The sequence below is a fragment of the Petaurus breviceps genome, unplaced genomic scaffold, assembly GCF_028583685.1.
Source record: "Petaurus breviceps papuanus isolate PSGF00001 unplaced genomic scaffold, PetGlider_PUasm1.0 551, whole genome shotgun sequence".
Taxonomy (NCBI): domain Eukaryota; kingdom Metazoa; phylum Chordata; class Mammalia; order Diprotodontia; family Petauridae; genus Petaurus; species Petaurus breviceps.
Window position 1 is genome coordinate 32,720,911 of NW_027186372.1, and position 15,712 is coordinate 32,736,622.

Consider the following 15,712-nt stretch of genomic DNA (forward strand, 5'->3'; position numbering starts at 1 on the left):
AGTCTCAGAGATAATCCTTTAATGAATTAAATGGAACAATTAGAGGCAAGTTGTGGGGATTTTGTTATATTCTTTTTAACCAACTTGGCATCATGTGTAGTCTTCATACTTAACTGTCGATTGTATGCTTAGCCTGAAGCCCCCTTTCCAAATCCTCCCCATGTACCTCCCTGTCACCGATATGATACCTTGTTAGTCTTTCTTGGTCCAAGTGTGGTAGTAGGTTGAGTCAGGAGGGAGTAGGTCTTCCAAGAAGCATTTACTAAATGCCTGTGTGTGCCAGGCACTGTGCTAAGTACTGGGGATAAAAAGAGAGGCCAAAAAAAAAATAGCTCTTGCCTTAAAGGAGCTTCCATTCTGATGGGGGAGACAGCATGTAGATGATTAAATACATACAAGATAAATCAGAGGAGAGTTCAGAGCAGGAGCCATTGGCAGCTGGGGGTGGGGGGTGGGGGTGGGCACGGGAAAGGCAGGGCAATTCAGGAAGAGCAGCAGAAGGGAAATCCGGAGACCTGGATGCTCTGATCCTAGCTCTGCCATTAACTTGTTCTAGGATCCCCTCGGGGCCTGTTTCTTCATGTGTAAAATAGAAGGGCAGGTAGGGTAGAGTGGATAGGGTCCAGGACAGGAAATCAGGAAGGCTCATCTTTGTGAGTTCAAATTTAGCCTGGCTGTGTGACCCTGGGCAAGTCACTTAACCTCATTTGCCTTAGTTTCCTCATCTGTAAAATGAGTTGGAGAAGGAAATGACAACCCACTCCAGTGTCTGCCAAGAAAACCCCAAATGGTACACAAGACACATTTACTATATTAAATGACTATAGTAACCTAAGGTTTGATAAACACAAAGACTCCAGTCTTTGAGATAAGAACTCACTATTTGATAAAAGCTACTGAGAACACTGGAAAACAATAGGGAACAAACTAGGTATAGACCAACGTCTCATACCATATACCAAGGTAAGGTCAAAATGGGTACATGATTTAGACATAAAGGGTGATAGCATAAGCAAATTAGAAGAGCAAGGAATAGGCTATCTGTCAGGGAAGAATACATGACCAAACAAGAGATAGAGAGCATTATGAAATGTAAAATAGATGTTTCATTATATTAAATTAAAAAGCTTTTCCACAAACAAAACCAATGCAACCAGGATTAGAAGGAAAGCAGAAAGCTGGGAAACAATCTTTACAGCAAGTGTCTCTGATAAAGGCCTCATTTCTCAAATATATATAGAACTGAGTCAAATTTATAAGAAAATAAGTGATAAATATTCAAATGATCTGAACAGGCAGTCTTTAGACAAAGAAATCAAAGCTATCTATAGGCATTTGAAGAAGTGCTCTAAATCACTATTGATTAGAGAAATGCAAATGAAAGCAACTCTGAGGTACCACCTCACATCTACCAGACTGACTAATATGACAAAAAAGGAAAATGTAAATGTTGGAGAGGATGTGGGAAAATTGGGACACTAATGTGCTATTTAAAAAAATTTTTTTTTAAAGCAATCGGGGTTAAGTAACTTGCTCAAGGTTACATGGCCAGTTATTTCTGGGTGTGGTGCTAAGTATCTGAGCCTGGATTCGATCCACATGTCATCCACACACTGGAGCCGGTGCTCTTACTCGCTGAGCCACCTGGCCGCCCCTAAGCAATTGGGGTTAAGTAACTTACTCAAGGTTACATGGCCAGGTATTTCTGGGTGGGTAATAAGTGTCTGAGCCCAGATTCGATCCACATGTCATCCCAACACTGGAGCCAGTGCTCTTACTCGCTGTGCTACCTGGCCGCCCCACTAATGTGCTATTGATGAAGTTGTGAACTGATCCAACCATTCTGGGGAGCAATTGGGAACTATGCCCAAAGGGCTATAAAACTGTACATATCCTTTGATCCAAGCAATACCACCACTAGCTTTGTATCCCAAAAAAGGGAAAAAGATGTATCTGTATAAAATATTTATAGTAGCTCTTTTATAGAGGTTAAGAATTGGAACTCAGAGGGACGCCCATCAATTGAGGAATGGCTAGACAAGCTGTGGTATGTGATTGTAATGGAATATTACTGTGCCTATAAGAAATGACAAACAAGATGATTTCAGAAAAACCTTGAAAGACTTATATGAACTGATACATAGTGAAGTGAACAGAACCAGGAGAGTGTTGTACACAGTAACAGCAATATTGTTCATTGAAGAACTACGAATGACTTAGCTATTCTCAGGAATACAATGATCCAAGACAATCTCAAAGAACTAATGATGAAGCATACCTCCAGAGAAAGAGCTGATGTTAATTGAATACAGACTGAAGCATGCTATTTTTCCACTTTCTTTCATTTTTTTCCTTTTATTTGAGTCTTCTTGTATAAAATGACTAATGTAGAACTGTTTTACATAATTGCACATGTATAACGTATATCTGAACATTTACCATCTCAGGGAGGGGGGAGGAGAGGGAAAGATAGAATTTGGAACCCAAAACTTTAAATAATAATGTTAAAAATTGGAGGGGGGGAAATGAATGCTAAAAATTGTTTTGATGTGTATAGCAGCAAGCACCCTAGCATACCCAGGATGGCTGCTAGCACAGGTTCTTTGATCTGTTTTTCTAAAGGAAAGCAACTCAAAAAGGGTTAACAATCTTACTTTAATCAATCAAACCTATACCATTTACCTAGTTCAGGGGAAAAAGTCAGCACCCTGAATTTCAGAGAATACAAACAGAAGTTATAAGCAGACAAAAATACAGAGAAAATAACACAATTCAGCAGATAGGGCTCCTAGCTATCCATTACATCCACACCTAATTAGTCACCAGAGAGAGAAGCACCAACATCTGGGTTTTCAAAGGGGGGGGGGGCATGGCTCAGTGGCTGCCCAGAGTGTCACCTGCCCAAATCACATCTTCCCAAAGAGAGCCCCAAAGCAAAACCTTGCCTCAGAGGTATATATATATATTTATAACTCCTGGTGAGTACATGCAACCTATTAGGGTGCAGAGTACATATTTTCAAATCAGGAAAGGTCCTCAAATTCAACTTAGGCTTATTTTTTTTTTTAAGCAATCGGGGTTAAGTAACTTGCTCAAGGTTACACGGCCAGGTGTTTCTGGGTGGGTGCTAAGTGTCTGAGCCTGGATTCGATCCCCAGGTCATCCTGACACTGGAGCCGGTGCTCTTACTTGCTGTGAGCCACCTGGCCGCCCCATATCACATTCATTTTTAAACTTTTGAGTTCCAAATTTTCTCCTTCTCTCCAGTTCCTCCCTCACCTATTGAGAAGGCAAGCAATATAAGACCCATCATACATGTGAAGTCTTGTAAAACATATTTCTATATTCATAACAGCATCACTATTTTACAGAGAAAATTGGAATTTGGAGAAATGAAATAACTTGTGGGAGGTTACACTGGTAGTAGATGGCAGAGTGGGGTGGGGTGGGGCTTAAATCCTGGTCACCTGACTCCAAATCCAGTGCTTTCCACTCAACTGATAAGTTAATCAATAAAACAACAAGCACTTGATAAATGACTCCTCTGCACTGTGCTATGATACAAAGATAAAAATGAAGCAGTTGCTATACTCAAAGAGATTACATTAGAGGAGCTAATATGTACACATATAAGTATACTGTATACAAAATATATACTAGAAAATTAGCAGCTGGAGAAGATCAGGAAAGCAGAAGGTGGTGCACTGAGCTTGGAAGGAAACTAGGGATTTTATGACCTGGAAATGAGGAGGGAATGCACTCCAGACATCGGGGTAGGTTGTGTAAGGGTTCATCCGTGTGAGGTCTCTGCTCATCACTGTAGAGCTGGCTCTCCAGTCCTCGGTAGACCATCTTGATGAGTTTCTGTGGTGGAAAATAATTCATCACCCTGTGGTCAGCCTTCTATAACCTTTTCCCAGCTTAGTTTGATTGGCCAAGAGATGGAATATTGTGTATGAAGAAGAGCAAGGCTAGTTTGGTTGCATCTCAGAGTGTGCAAAAGAGAGTAATGCTTAATAAGTGTGGAAAGGAGTCAGGTTGTGAAGAGCTTTAAATGCCAAAGGAGTTTGTAAGGAGTTACTAACGTTTACTGAATAATTAAGTGTCATAGACAGATTTGAGATGTAGGAATGCCAGCTATGTGGATATTGGTTTGGAAGAATAAGAGCAAATTGATAATCAAAGGATATGAACATGTCAAAAATCACAGAGAGGTCAAGAAAAATGAACACCACAGTGACAAAGTAGTGGGGTAAGGCAACAAAGAGATCATTAGTGGTTTTGGAGAGAGTAGTTTCATTTGAGTGATGAGGTTGGAATCGAGATTAAAAGGGTTTGAGAATCAAGGGGAAAGGAGTGGAGGTAAGGAGAACTGATGACTTTTCCTAGAAGTTTGACTGTGAAAGGAAGGATTATTCCTTAAAAGAATGGCTTGATATAGTAAGGGTTTTTAAGGATGGAAGAGAATTGAGTATGTTTGTAGGTAGCAGACAATTGAATGAATCAATAGATAGGTGAGATTAAAGATTAGAATGTGGAGGGACAATTGTGAAGGCAGTCTGTTGAAGGAGACCAGATGGGTTTGCTTTGTCAAAGAGAAGGTCTGTGGCTTCATGGGAAACTAAACCAGGAGAGAATATAGGAAGATGTTAAAGAGTTTTGAGGTGAAGTAGGGGAGAAGAGGGATATCATGGTAAATGCTCCTCTTTTTCAATAGATATAAGGTGATGTCTTCCTCTGAGAGTGTGGGGAAGGGGTTACCATGGAAGGTTTGAGGAGAGATGAGAAGGTTTGGAAAAGTAACTGTGGGCAGTGCAATCTGGTCTAATCCATACATGAAAAGAATCAGTTTGGACACCCCTATCCTGAGGTTTCAGATAGTTAAAGATTATAATATGGAGGAAATTAGGGACAATGATCCCGTAAGGCAGGTCTGAAAAATGACCTTGTTCTTTTCCCTTCCACTGAGAATACTCTCAGCCTTAAATTTCTCACCACCCACCTTGGTTTGGCTTAGCTCCCAATTCCCTCAGTTTAGATCATTTGTAGGCTTATAATCAGCACCACACCCCTAAACAATCTAGAAGCCACCTTCATACCTGACTACACAGACCCTGATATACTGTATATGCATCTATGTGATCCTTAATCTAAATTTTAACTAATCTTCATTCATAGGATCTAGAGCTTGAGGGGACATTAGAGTTCATTTAGTCCAATTTCTTTAATTTACAGACAAGAGAAATGAAGTCTAAAGAGGACATGCCCAAGGTCATTCAAGGCATAAGCGGCAGAGACATAATTTAAATCCAGATCCTCTTTCTCCACGTCCAGTGTCTTTTCCACTGAAGAGTGGTTAATAGGCAGTTGCTTCAAAACCAAAATTATGACAAACAGTACCTGGCACCAACTTCACTTCTCAAGTTCATAAAGGAACTCTACTTCTTCATAGGGATTATCATTATCATCACTTTAATAATTAGAAAGATTTGTGTGGCTCATCTTCGTGAGAGCTCTGCTCATCACTGTAGAGCTGGCTCTCCAGTCCTCAGCAGACTGTCTTGATGAGTTTCTGTGGTGGAAAATAATTCATCACCCTGTGGTCAACCTTCTATAAGCTTTTCCCAGCTTAGTTTGATTGGCCCTTTAATGACAGACTGACAATTGACTGAAGCTTTTCCATCTTAGCAGGACTCCACTGGTATAAGCTTTGAGGAGTCAGAGTCACTACTGTATCACAGAGAGGCATCAGAAGTGACATTGGAGGCAGCTAGACATCATGGCACATAGAGCAGTCAGAAAGACCCAAGTCCAAATCCTTACTCAAATCCTTACAACAAACACTTACAACAGTGACCCTGGGCAAGTCACTGTTTACCTCAGTTTCCTCATCTGTAAAATGGGGATAATAATAGTATTTACCTCATAGGGTTGCTGTGAGGATCAAAGGTGATCTATGGGAGATGCTCTACAAACCTTAAAGCATCATATAAATGTTAAGTATTATTATTATTATTGGAGAATGACTTTATGGAAAGTCATTATCATCATCATAACTTTTATCCTGCTACCCTAATTGCCCTGGGATACAAAAATGATCAGGGCAGAAGTAACATGGTGGCTGATTTCAACTCAACATGAGGAAACACTTTCCAATTGGATACAAGTATCCAATGATACAATGTTCAAATTTGGGATGAACTTCCTCATCATTGGAGTCCCTCCAGTGGAGGCAGGGTGGTCATTCATTCATGGAGACTTCTGCACAGGTATGGGTTGTATCCTTAAAGTCTTTTCTTATTCTGACCATCTGATTTTATAGGTTTCCTTGCTGGTCCAGCTGGTCTGTATGGTCTAGCCCAGGGGTGGGGACCCTGTGGCCTTGAGGTCACATGTGGCCTCCTAGGTCCTCGGGTGTGGCCTTTTGACTGAGTACAAGTTTTATAGAACAAATCCTTTTATTAAGGGGATTTGTACTGTGAAGTTGGATTCAGTCAAAGGGCCTCACTTGAGGACTTAGAGGGCCACATATGGCCTCGAGGCTGCAGGTTCCCCACCCCTGGTCTAGCCCCATAACATCATGGGAAGGGCTCTGCCCAATAGCACAAAGGAACAGAGGTTCAGAAACTTTTTGCAGCTGGCTTGAAAGAAATGGAATTGCCTCCACGGAGGTGAAAAAAACAATCTCCCCAAAGCAGCCCACTTTTTTTTTTTCTGTAGGAAATTATTAGTCCTGGGAGACCTCCAGGATTTTCTACCTCTGGCTAGGTGTCAGAAACAGAGCATCTATCACTTGGGTCTGGGGCCAACTCCACAGAAGAGTGAGAATCTTATTAGATGTAAATGATAGCCTAATTCTGAAAGAATCTCTTAACCAGCCTTATATAAGCCAGACAGCTTAGCCTGAAATCCCCAGGCAATTTGGAATGCTTGCTTAGGAATTTTCCATCTAATTCAATTGAACACATATTTACTGAGTACCTACTGTGTGCAAGGAGTGGAAGGAAAAAAACAGAATTCTGGCTCTAGAAAAAGTCCAGTAGTACACGAGGCAAAGTCTAGTACTCCCCTGCATCTGGACAGAGAGAGAGTTTGGAATTAGGAGACCTGGGGTCTAGTCCCGTTCTGCCACTAATATGCTAGATGATCTTGGGCAACTCACTTTGCCGATCTGGGGGTCAGTTTCCTCCTCTGTAAAATGAAACTAGTTGGACTAGACAGTTTCTAATATCCCTTCTTGCTCTAACATTCTGTGCTCTGTGTTATAGCATTCTACATTTTAAGGTCTCTCCCAGCCCTGTACAGCCTGTTCAGTGCTCGCTACACTCCAGCCCACACTAATCTCTCTCCCTTAATTCCTACAATGCTTATTCTATATGTAATTTCAATCTCAACTGTCCTCTACCTGGTTCTCTAACTGTACCAGATCCATGAATTTTCTCCCCCCCCCCCCCCACTCCGCCCCAAGCCAGTGAGCTTCATTTGGATAGGGGCCTCATCTTCTCTTGTTTCCCCACAGCTTCTAGTGTGGGACTGGGTATCTACCCACAGTAGAATCATCAAATCATGCAATTTCAGAGAAAGAGAATCCTTGGAGAGGACATTTAATCCAATAACTTGATTTCACCAATGAAGCCTAGAGAGGGAAAAGGGGTCTACCCCAAGAACAGAGAGCAAGTTAGCATTTTTCCCCATTGCTACATTCCCATTCCCCCCCATACGCTATAGCTGCTTCTTTACCATACCTCGCCCCCCTCCCCAACACTCTATAGACCATACTTATTCCCATTTTCTCCCTGAAACTTCTGTAGTTCCCTAATCTATTCCTGCCTCTCCCTTCCTATTCTTCTGGAATACCTTCCATGATCATCTCTGCCTAGCCAGATCTTACTTAACCTTCAAGGTCCACCTTCTTCTTCATGGAATACAGTGTCTGTATTCCTGAGAGCGTGTAAGTGTATTAAGATCTCTAAACAGGAGTGGTTGCCTAAATCCAAGGGCTACCTCACCAGTTAGACCAACCAAGCTCCATTTTGGGCCTGGAGGAACTCACCTTCCCAGGAGTCAGGGAAGCCAGTTAGTGAGTCAATCCTCCCCAAATGACATCAGGCTAGCTAGCTACCTGCTGGCCCTGAGGAAGGGAGTGGCCCCAGAGTTATTAATTGTGGGGGCAGGGAGGAGAAGGGGGCCATCTAATTCGAAGAGGAGCACTTAGGTCAGGAAAAGAGATCCTAGTGTCATAAAGGCATAGGTCAGGCTGCCAAGTGCTGACCAGGATAGGAGTTAAATTCATAGAATCACAAAATCTTAAAGTTGGAAGTAAATTTTAGTGTTTATCTAAGCTAACTCATCTATGAACAGGAATGTTCTCTACCATGCCCTGGACAAGCCGTCATCTAATCTCCACCTCCAGTAATGGGGAACTCACTATATCAGGAGGTAGCTGGTCTAGGCTTTCCCATAGGGAACTTCTTTGGTTGGATGCTCAGCCTAGGAAAGAGTCCAAAATCCAGCAGAAGGAACAAATCCGACAATTTTAGAGAAAAGTGAAATGGCACAAGATCCTTGAGAAAGTATACTGCTCCCAATTCCATCATTACCTATTTATTCCTTTGAATCAAAATGTTTTCCTTAGTTAAAATGCAAATAGCCAGGAGTAATTAAGCTCTTGTTAATCTAGAGAAGCAAAGTTGGAAGGGATTTTAAGAGAGGGAATGTAGAAATGTTAAAATTGGGAGTGAGCTTAAAAGATAAAACGATGTCAGAATTAGAGGGGACCCTAGAACATAGAAAGACAGGGACAATGCCAGAATTGGAAAGGGACTTAGAATATAAATGGTTAATGCTAGAAAAATGTTGGAGAATTTGTTTTTAGTTTTTAAAAAAGAGTTGTTATATTTAAAAACAAGCATTTTACACTATGATACCACAGGAAAAATACAACAGATTGTAAAGAAAGGTCCCCAAAGTCTTGCCTTAGGGAATCACAAGAACTGAATCTGACACTGCCTTGGCTGGACCAGTTGGGACTCTGAATGTACACTGTGTACACAATAGGCTTGGTATCGTCCCACATGCTCACCACTGTAGCATTGTGGTCTGTGGCCTTATAGATAGAGAGGTCAGTAAAAAAGAGCCCCAAATCCTCTGGTAGAGGCAGCGAAGGCCATGGTGACTACATATAGCTGTCCTTGCTCTAGGCCCTATCCTATCCACTTGATACCAGCTTGGTGGTCGCCATACTGCTGTTTCAGAACCAGCCCACCTTCTTTGGGGTACAAGAGATGGAGTTGGAAGGAGCTGACCCCTAGGAGACAGGGAAATGGAGTCATTGGATTGGCCAAAAGTGAGCTCACTGGAGAATCAAGCCCGTGGATACTGCATTCCTGGGCCCAGCCTTGCTCCTTCTGGCACACGACAGCCTGTCCTGTCAGATCTGCTGGTTGGGGGTCCGGATGAGATGGAAAGATGGGAGGTGCCCAGATGCCCACAGCCAGCAGGTCCACTGAGTGGTTGATTGCATTCCTGGCCTCCCCCCTGGGCCTTACCTTCCCCTCCCCTGCAGGCCTTCTGTCAGCCTGAGTGTTGACATCCCCCTTCCCTGGCTCCTGCTGCCCACCTTCTGCTCACCCCACTTTGGTTAAGCCAGATGGCCTCAAGCCTCGATTACTTCATCTCCCTTAAAGGCATACCATCTCTCTAGCAGCCAGCCTAATTAGGGTCTTCAAAGATTTGCTCTGCCAGGGAATTTTGTTCCTTAGGGTATTGTGGGTGACACCAGGGATGCCCACTTCCAAAGCTGCCTTGCAAATAGTCACTAGCCCACTCAACTCAGATGACCAGTCAGAGCTGTAGTGCTTCCTTCCAGTTAGGTTTTGAAGCCCTGCTCTAGATTCCACTATTTATACTGGAGCAGCTCTCTTTATCCTAGCTCACCCTCTGGGCTGGGGAAAGTCCCCTTTGCTCCCAAGCCTACCTTTCTTCTCCTCCTGGATTATTCTCTCTAGGGAGATTCAACTCTGAAGTAACATTTTCTCCCCTTTTATATAATGGACTTAACAATAAACTCAAATTCATCAGAAAGTCAACAAGTCTTTTTCTGATATGTGTCCAGCCCTGTGCCAGACATTGTGGAAGTGACAAGAGAAAAAGACACAGTGCCTGCCCTCAGGAAGCTCACTGTCTAGTTGGAGTGACAAGACCCAGACAGGAAAGAGTTAGTTAAGCAATACTACTAGGCAGTGTCTTCTCAGTGCCAAAGAAGGATACAGACAGTAACAGAAAGACAGACTGCAAAATTAGAAGAGAACAGAGAACACAGACAAGAAATGTTAGAATTAGAAGGGAGCTTAGAACATGTGACAACGTTAGAGCTAGTGAAGCAGAATTTTTTTAAAAAGGGATAATTTTTAATCATTAGAGCTGTCCCACAATAGAACAAATTTCCCAGGAGGTAGTGAGCTCCCTGTCACTGAAAGTTTTTTTTTTTTTTTGCTTTTTGGAGGGCAACTGGGGTTAAGTAACTTGCCCAACATTACGCGGCTAGTTTTTGTGTGTGTGTGTGTTAAGTGTCTGAGGCCAGAACCAAACTCGGGTCCTCCTGCCTCTGGGGCCGGTGCTTTACTCACTGCACCACCTAGCCACCCCAACACTGAAAGTTTTAAAGTGGAGTTTGTATGACCTGTTGTTAGGACTGTTGCTGCTGGTTTACTTGTTTTAGGTAGGACCTCTGAAGTCCCTTCAAACCTTTGCTATTCTAAGGTTTAAACACTAGGGAACCTTTCCAGTTGGACTATTTTGAAATTCTATAAAGCATTCCCTAACTCCATTAACCATCTTTACACCATGTTTAGTGAACACCTCCAGGGGAGCAGACAGTCCTCAGGTACTGCTATGCTAGAATCAGACAAGGGCAAGCCCAGAAAGAAAATTGTCTCAGATCTGCACATGAATAGTCAAAGGCCTAATGGGTTTGTACTATGACACTTGGGGCATGCAGGTTAATCATTCATCAGGCCATAACCCTCAGTAGGTAGGCTCAGTGGAGCAGGTAATTGCCTGTGTGTAGCAACTTCATTAGCTGCTGCATCCCTATTGGCTCTTGGCCAGGTGGCTCCTGGGTCTCAGCCTGGGACCACTATCTGACTGACTCTCCTGCTCTGGTCCCTCTTGAGCCTTGGCAAGTTGGACCAGTGCACTAATTCTAGTAATACACAGCTGTACTTGGACACTAGCTTCTCTCTTCTTCCTCTCTAGATGGCAATGCCAGTCCAGCTCTTGTCACAAATATGCTTGTGGCATCATGGGCAAGTCACTTGACCTTACTGAGTCTCCCTTCTCTATAAAAGAGGGAGAATAATACCTGTCTTATGAATTTCATAAGGTTGATGAATAATGCCTGGAATGCATTCTCTCCTCACCTCTGCATCACAGAATCTCACTCTTCCTTTAAGATATATTCAAGCACTAACTTTTTTTTCTCACAATAGTGCCTGCCTGCCCACAGGGGGTTTACATTCTATGGAGGGATACAACAAATATACAGATTCATGAATACAAGATACATACAGAATAAGGAGAAAATGATTTTGGTGGGCCGGAGTTGTTCTTCAGTTGTTTTAGTTGTGTCTAACTGTAAGCACGAACTTCCTTACGAAACATTCCTTGATCTCCCCAACTATGAGTGCTCTCCTTACCAAGCTGCCTAGTATTTAACTACCTGCCCTTGTGTTTATCTCTTTGTATTTGTTCTATATGTATATGTGGGTATACCTACATGTATATGTAAGGAATACATATATACACATGTGCATAGATACATACATGTATGTGTGTATATATTTGTATGTATTCATCATCAAATGAATAAAGGTATGTGAAAGAGATATACTCATGGAAGTCCTCAAATGACCCTTCTGAGTTCCAGTTCAATACTTTCAATTGCTTGCTTTTATACCTTCACAGTAACACCCTGCTAACACCTCAAGCTCAGCATACTCCAAATGCTGAATTCATCATTTTCCTCCCCAAAACTGCCCTCACTCTCAACTTCCCTGCTTCTGTTTGTGGCTTCACCATTCTTGACACCACTAGTTAGCTAGGCTGGAAACCTCAGAATCATCTTTGGCTCTTCTCTCTCCCTCATCCTCTACATCCAATTGTTTGCCAAATCCTACTGATTATACCTCCACAGTATCTGTTTTACCTGTCCCTTTTTCTCCATTCACACTACTATGCCTTAGTTCAGCCCCTCTTTACCTCTAACCTGAACTGTTCAAGTAACCTGGTTTATGTCTGTCCATCCTTATACAAACAGTTCATGCTTACAAAGAATTTTAAGTTTGCAAAACATTCCACATACACAATCCCATTTATTCTTCACAACAACCTTATGAGCTAGCTGCTATCATCCCCATTTTACAGATGAAGAAATTGAAGCTTGGAGACATTGTGATTTGCCCAAGGTCTCACTGCTAATAAGTATATCATGTAGGCTTTGAACCTAAGATTTAAGACTCTAAGTCCAGCACTCTCTCCTCTCTTCTCCTCTCTCTGTCCTTCCCTCCTTCTCTCTCTGTCTCCCTCTCTGTGTCTCTGTCTCTCTCCCTCTTTCCTTCCTTCTCTCTCTCTTTCTCTTTCTCTCTCTCTCTCCCTCTCCCTCCCCCACTCAAAACAACCCCCACAATCTTCCAAATGCTCTCACTGCTTTGATTATATCATTTGTCTGCTCAAAACCCTTCACTGGCTTCCTATTGTCAATTGATAACATGACTTCATTATGACATGCAAGGCCCTCCCTAGTATGGCTTCAACCTGTCCTTGCACCCTTATCTGAACCTATGTCCCTTCATTGCCTGTAGAATAAAATATCACCCTTCTATTTGGCATCTAAGCACAGTTTCTGGAATATAGTAGGTGCTTAATAAATGCTTGTTCACTTGGCTTCACAATTTGGTCCCAACCTATACATATTTCTAGCCTCATTGTATATTCTGTGATCTGGCCAAACTGGCTTTCTTTTTGTTCCTTGCTCGACATTCATCTCCCATCTCTGAGCCTTTGCATTACTGTTCCCCATTTCTGGAATGCACTCCCTCCTCACCTCTGCCTTATAGAATCTCTCTCATCCTTTAAGATTTAGTTCAAGAACTAGCCTTTCCTGATCTCCCCAGCTACTGGTGCTCTCCTTTCCAAGTTACCTTATATCCAACTACTTTACACTTAATTCTGTTTATTCTCTTTGTATTTGTTCTACATGTATGCATCTATGTGCATGTATATGTGCTTGTTTCCCCTGTTAAAATGTAAGATCTTACACTCTTTCATAGTTTGTATTTGAAAGGCAGCTGGTGTCACAATGCTGGGTGTGGAATCAGGAAGATCTGAGTTCAAATTCCATCTCAGACACTTACTAGCTATGGGACCTTGAGAAGCTTCTTTATTTTACCTTCAGCACCTTTGGGGTTATTTTGCAGACTCCCAAGATCACGTGGGACCCTGACACAAACAACTCCAAGGGATATATCTTTATTAATTTTGCTTCATTCGATGCCTCTGATGTAGCAATTGAGGCCATGAATGGCAATGCCTGTGTAATCGATCTATCACAGTATCTTATGCTTTCAAGGATTGTAAGGGTGAACACCATGGCTCTGCAGCCGCGTGACTTTAGCACAGAACCTGTTGTCTCAGGCAGATTGACCATATCAACTATTTGTTGACACATCACCCTGACCCTCTGCCTCTAATTCTGTTATGTCTTCTTTGGGATCTGGGCTTTCTCTACCAGGTATGCCTTCACCAGGCTCATTCCCACCTCCAGTGCCACTTCCTGGAGCCTATCTTCCAGGAATGCCCCCAGATATGCCTCCCCCAACTATGCCTCCTGGGGCTGGAACTCATGGGCCTCCATCAGCAAGAACCCCTGGGGCCAGACATCCTGGACACGGACACTCCCATCCTCATCCATTCTCATCAGGAGGAATGCCTCATCCCAGTATGTCTGAAATGCAGCTCACCCACCATGGTCCCCATGGCTTGGGACACTGCTATGCAGGGCCTCCAAGCTTAGGGGGACAGCCTCTTCCACAACCACCACCAGAAATGCCTCATCCTGACCCCCCTCCTATGGGAATGCTACTCTGAGGACCCCCTTTTGGATCTCCCATGGGTCACCCAGGACCCAGGCTTCCCCATGGCATGTGAGGACCTCTTCCATTAATGCTCCCTCATGGATACAGTGGTCCCCCTCAAACTTCACCCTGTGACTACCAAAGAGGACCCCTCTCCTCCCCCATCCAGTACTCCCTTGTGGTCCACTTCAGGCTCCTCTTCCTCAGAAATGTGCAATCTCCCTATAAATTTCCCTGCAACCTATTGCACTCCTCTGAGACTTTTATTGTCTTTTGAACCAATTAGAGGAACCTGGGCCTGGGGCACCCCTTTCCTCCTCAAATTTGTCCTTTTTTCCAATGTGATTTTTTCCCCTCACTGGACTTTTTTCCATGTTGGGCTCCACTTCTTCCACAAATATTGACAGCAAATAAAGCTGAATCTCTTGTTAAAAAAACAAAAACAATCAAAAGAACCCACCTGTGTTCAAAATCAGCCGCAGCATTCTCTTTGTGTCTCTAGGAAAGTCCGTTAATGCCTATCTTAGTTTCCTCATGTGTAAAATGGGGATAATAATAGCACCTCATAGAGTTGTTGTGAGAATAAAATTATTAGAATGAGATTAATTTACTTGTAAAATGAGATAATTTGTTAAAATGAGATAATTCGCAAATCTTAAAGCACTATATGAGGGCTAGGTACTATTCTTCCCTCTCTGATAAGGACTGAACCCAAACTATTTTCCTCCATCCAAATCCCCCCTCTAAAATATTCCGGGGTAAGCACCCCTTGCCGTGGCCCTCGATTTGCACAGCCAAGTTCTTCCCCACGTCTAAATTAAGGCCACCACTCCCTCATCCTGCCCCCTCTAGCCACAGCAAAAATCCCCTTTGAATAACAAAGGGTTCAGCAGGTGGAGAGGGGACCTTGTGTAAGATTTTGTGGAACAACAGAAAGATTTGGAATTGGGGCTCAAATCCTGTTACTTGCTAGCTATATGTACTTGGGTCACTTTTACTCTCTGGGCCTCATTTACCTCTTCTGTAAAATGGGGTCGTGGTGGTGCTAGATAACCTCTAAAGCCCTGTCCAGCTTGGGCAGTCGAAGATCTTTTTGGACATCTGTGTAGCCCTGGCGGGTGAATATTCTCAGGGGTGGGGACAGAGGCTGTGCGTCCAGCTGCGGGGCTGCCCACCATCCCACTCCGCCCAGAGACCCGAGGACGCGCTCCCAGCATCCTTCTCCCCAGTGCAGGTCCCCTGCCTAACGCCCAATCCTACCCCCATCCCCCGCCCAGGCCCGGGCTCGGGTGTGGGGGAGGAGAACGCGGGATATCGGGGGAGGGAACGGTGTTGGGGACCCCAGCGGGCGACAAACCGGTTCGCCTCTCCCGAGAGCCGAGGCGGGGAGCTGGGAGCAGCCCTGTCTCCACCTCCTCTCCCTCTCCCTTCTTCCCTTTCCTCCGCCTTCTCCCCGGTGGGGACACACCTCCTCCAACTTTCTCAGCCTGTACTTGCTTCTCCGCGCTGGCCGCCGCTGCCTGCGCCTCCTTGCCCTCGGCGCCCTCCACCCTTACCCCGCTCGCCCCTCGGAGCTCGCC

General features: G+C 43.6%; 1 protein-coding gene and 1 pseudogene across 1 annotated transcript in view; one reads left to right on the plus strand and one right to left on the minus strand.

Moving 5' to 3' along the window:
* The first annotated feature begins 6,251 nt into the window (after nucleotides 1-6,251).
* Nucleotides 6,252-14,409, plus strand: LOC138172869 (splicing factor 3B subunit 4 pseudogene; annotated as a pseudogene).
* A 979-nt stretch (nucleotides 14,410-15,388) lies between these two features.
* LOC138172870 (B-cell lymphoma/leukemia 11B-like) overlaps nucleotides 15,389-15,712 on the minus strand; it is a 528-nt gene continuing 204 nt past the window's right edge. The window contains exon 2 of the mRNA XM_069102726.1: nucleotides 15,389-15,665. Within this exon, the coding sequence (XP_068958827.1) occupies nucleotides 15,389-15,665 (277 nt within the window). The remainder of the gene's footprint in view (nucleotides 15,666-15,712) is intronic.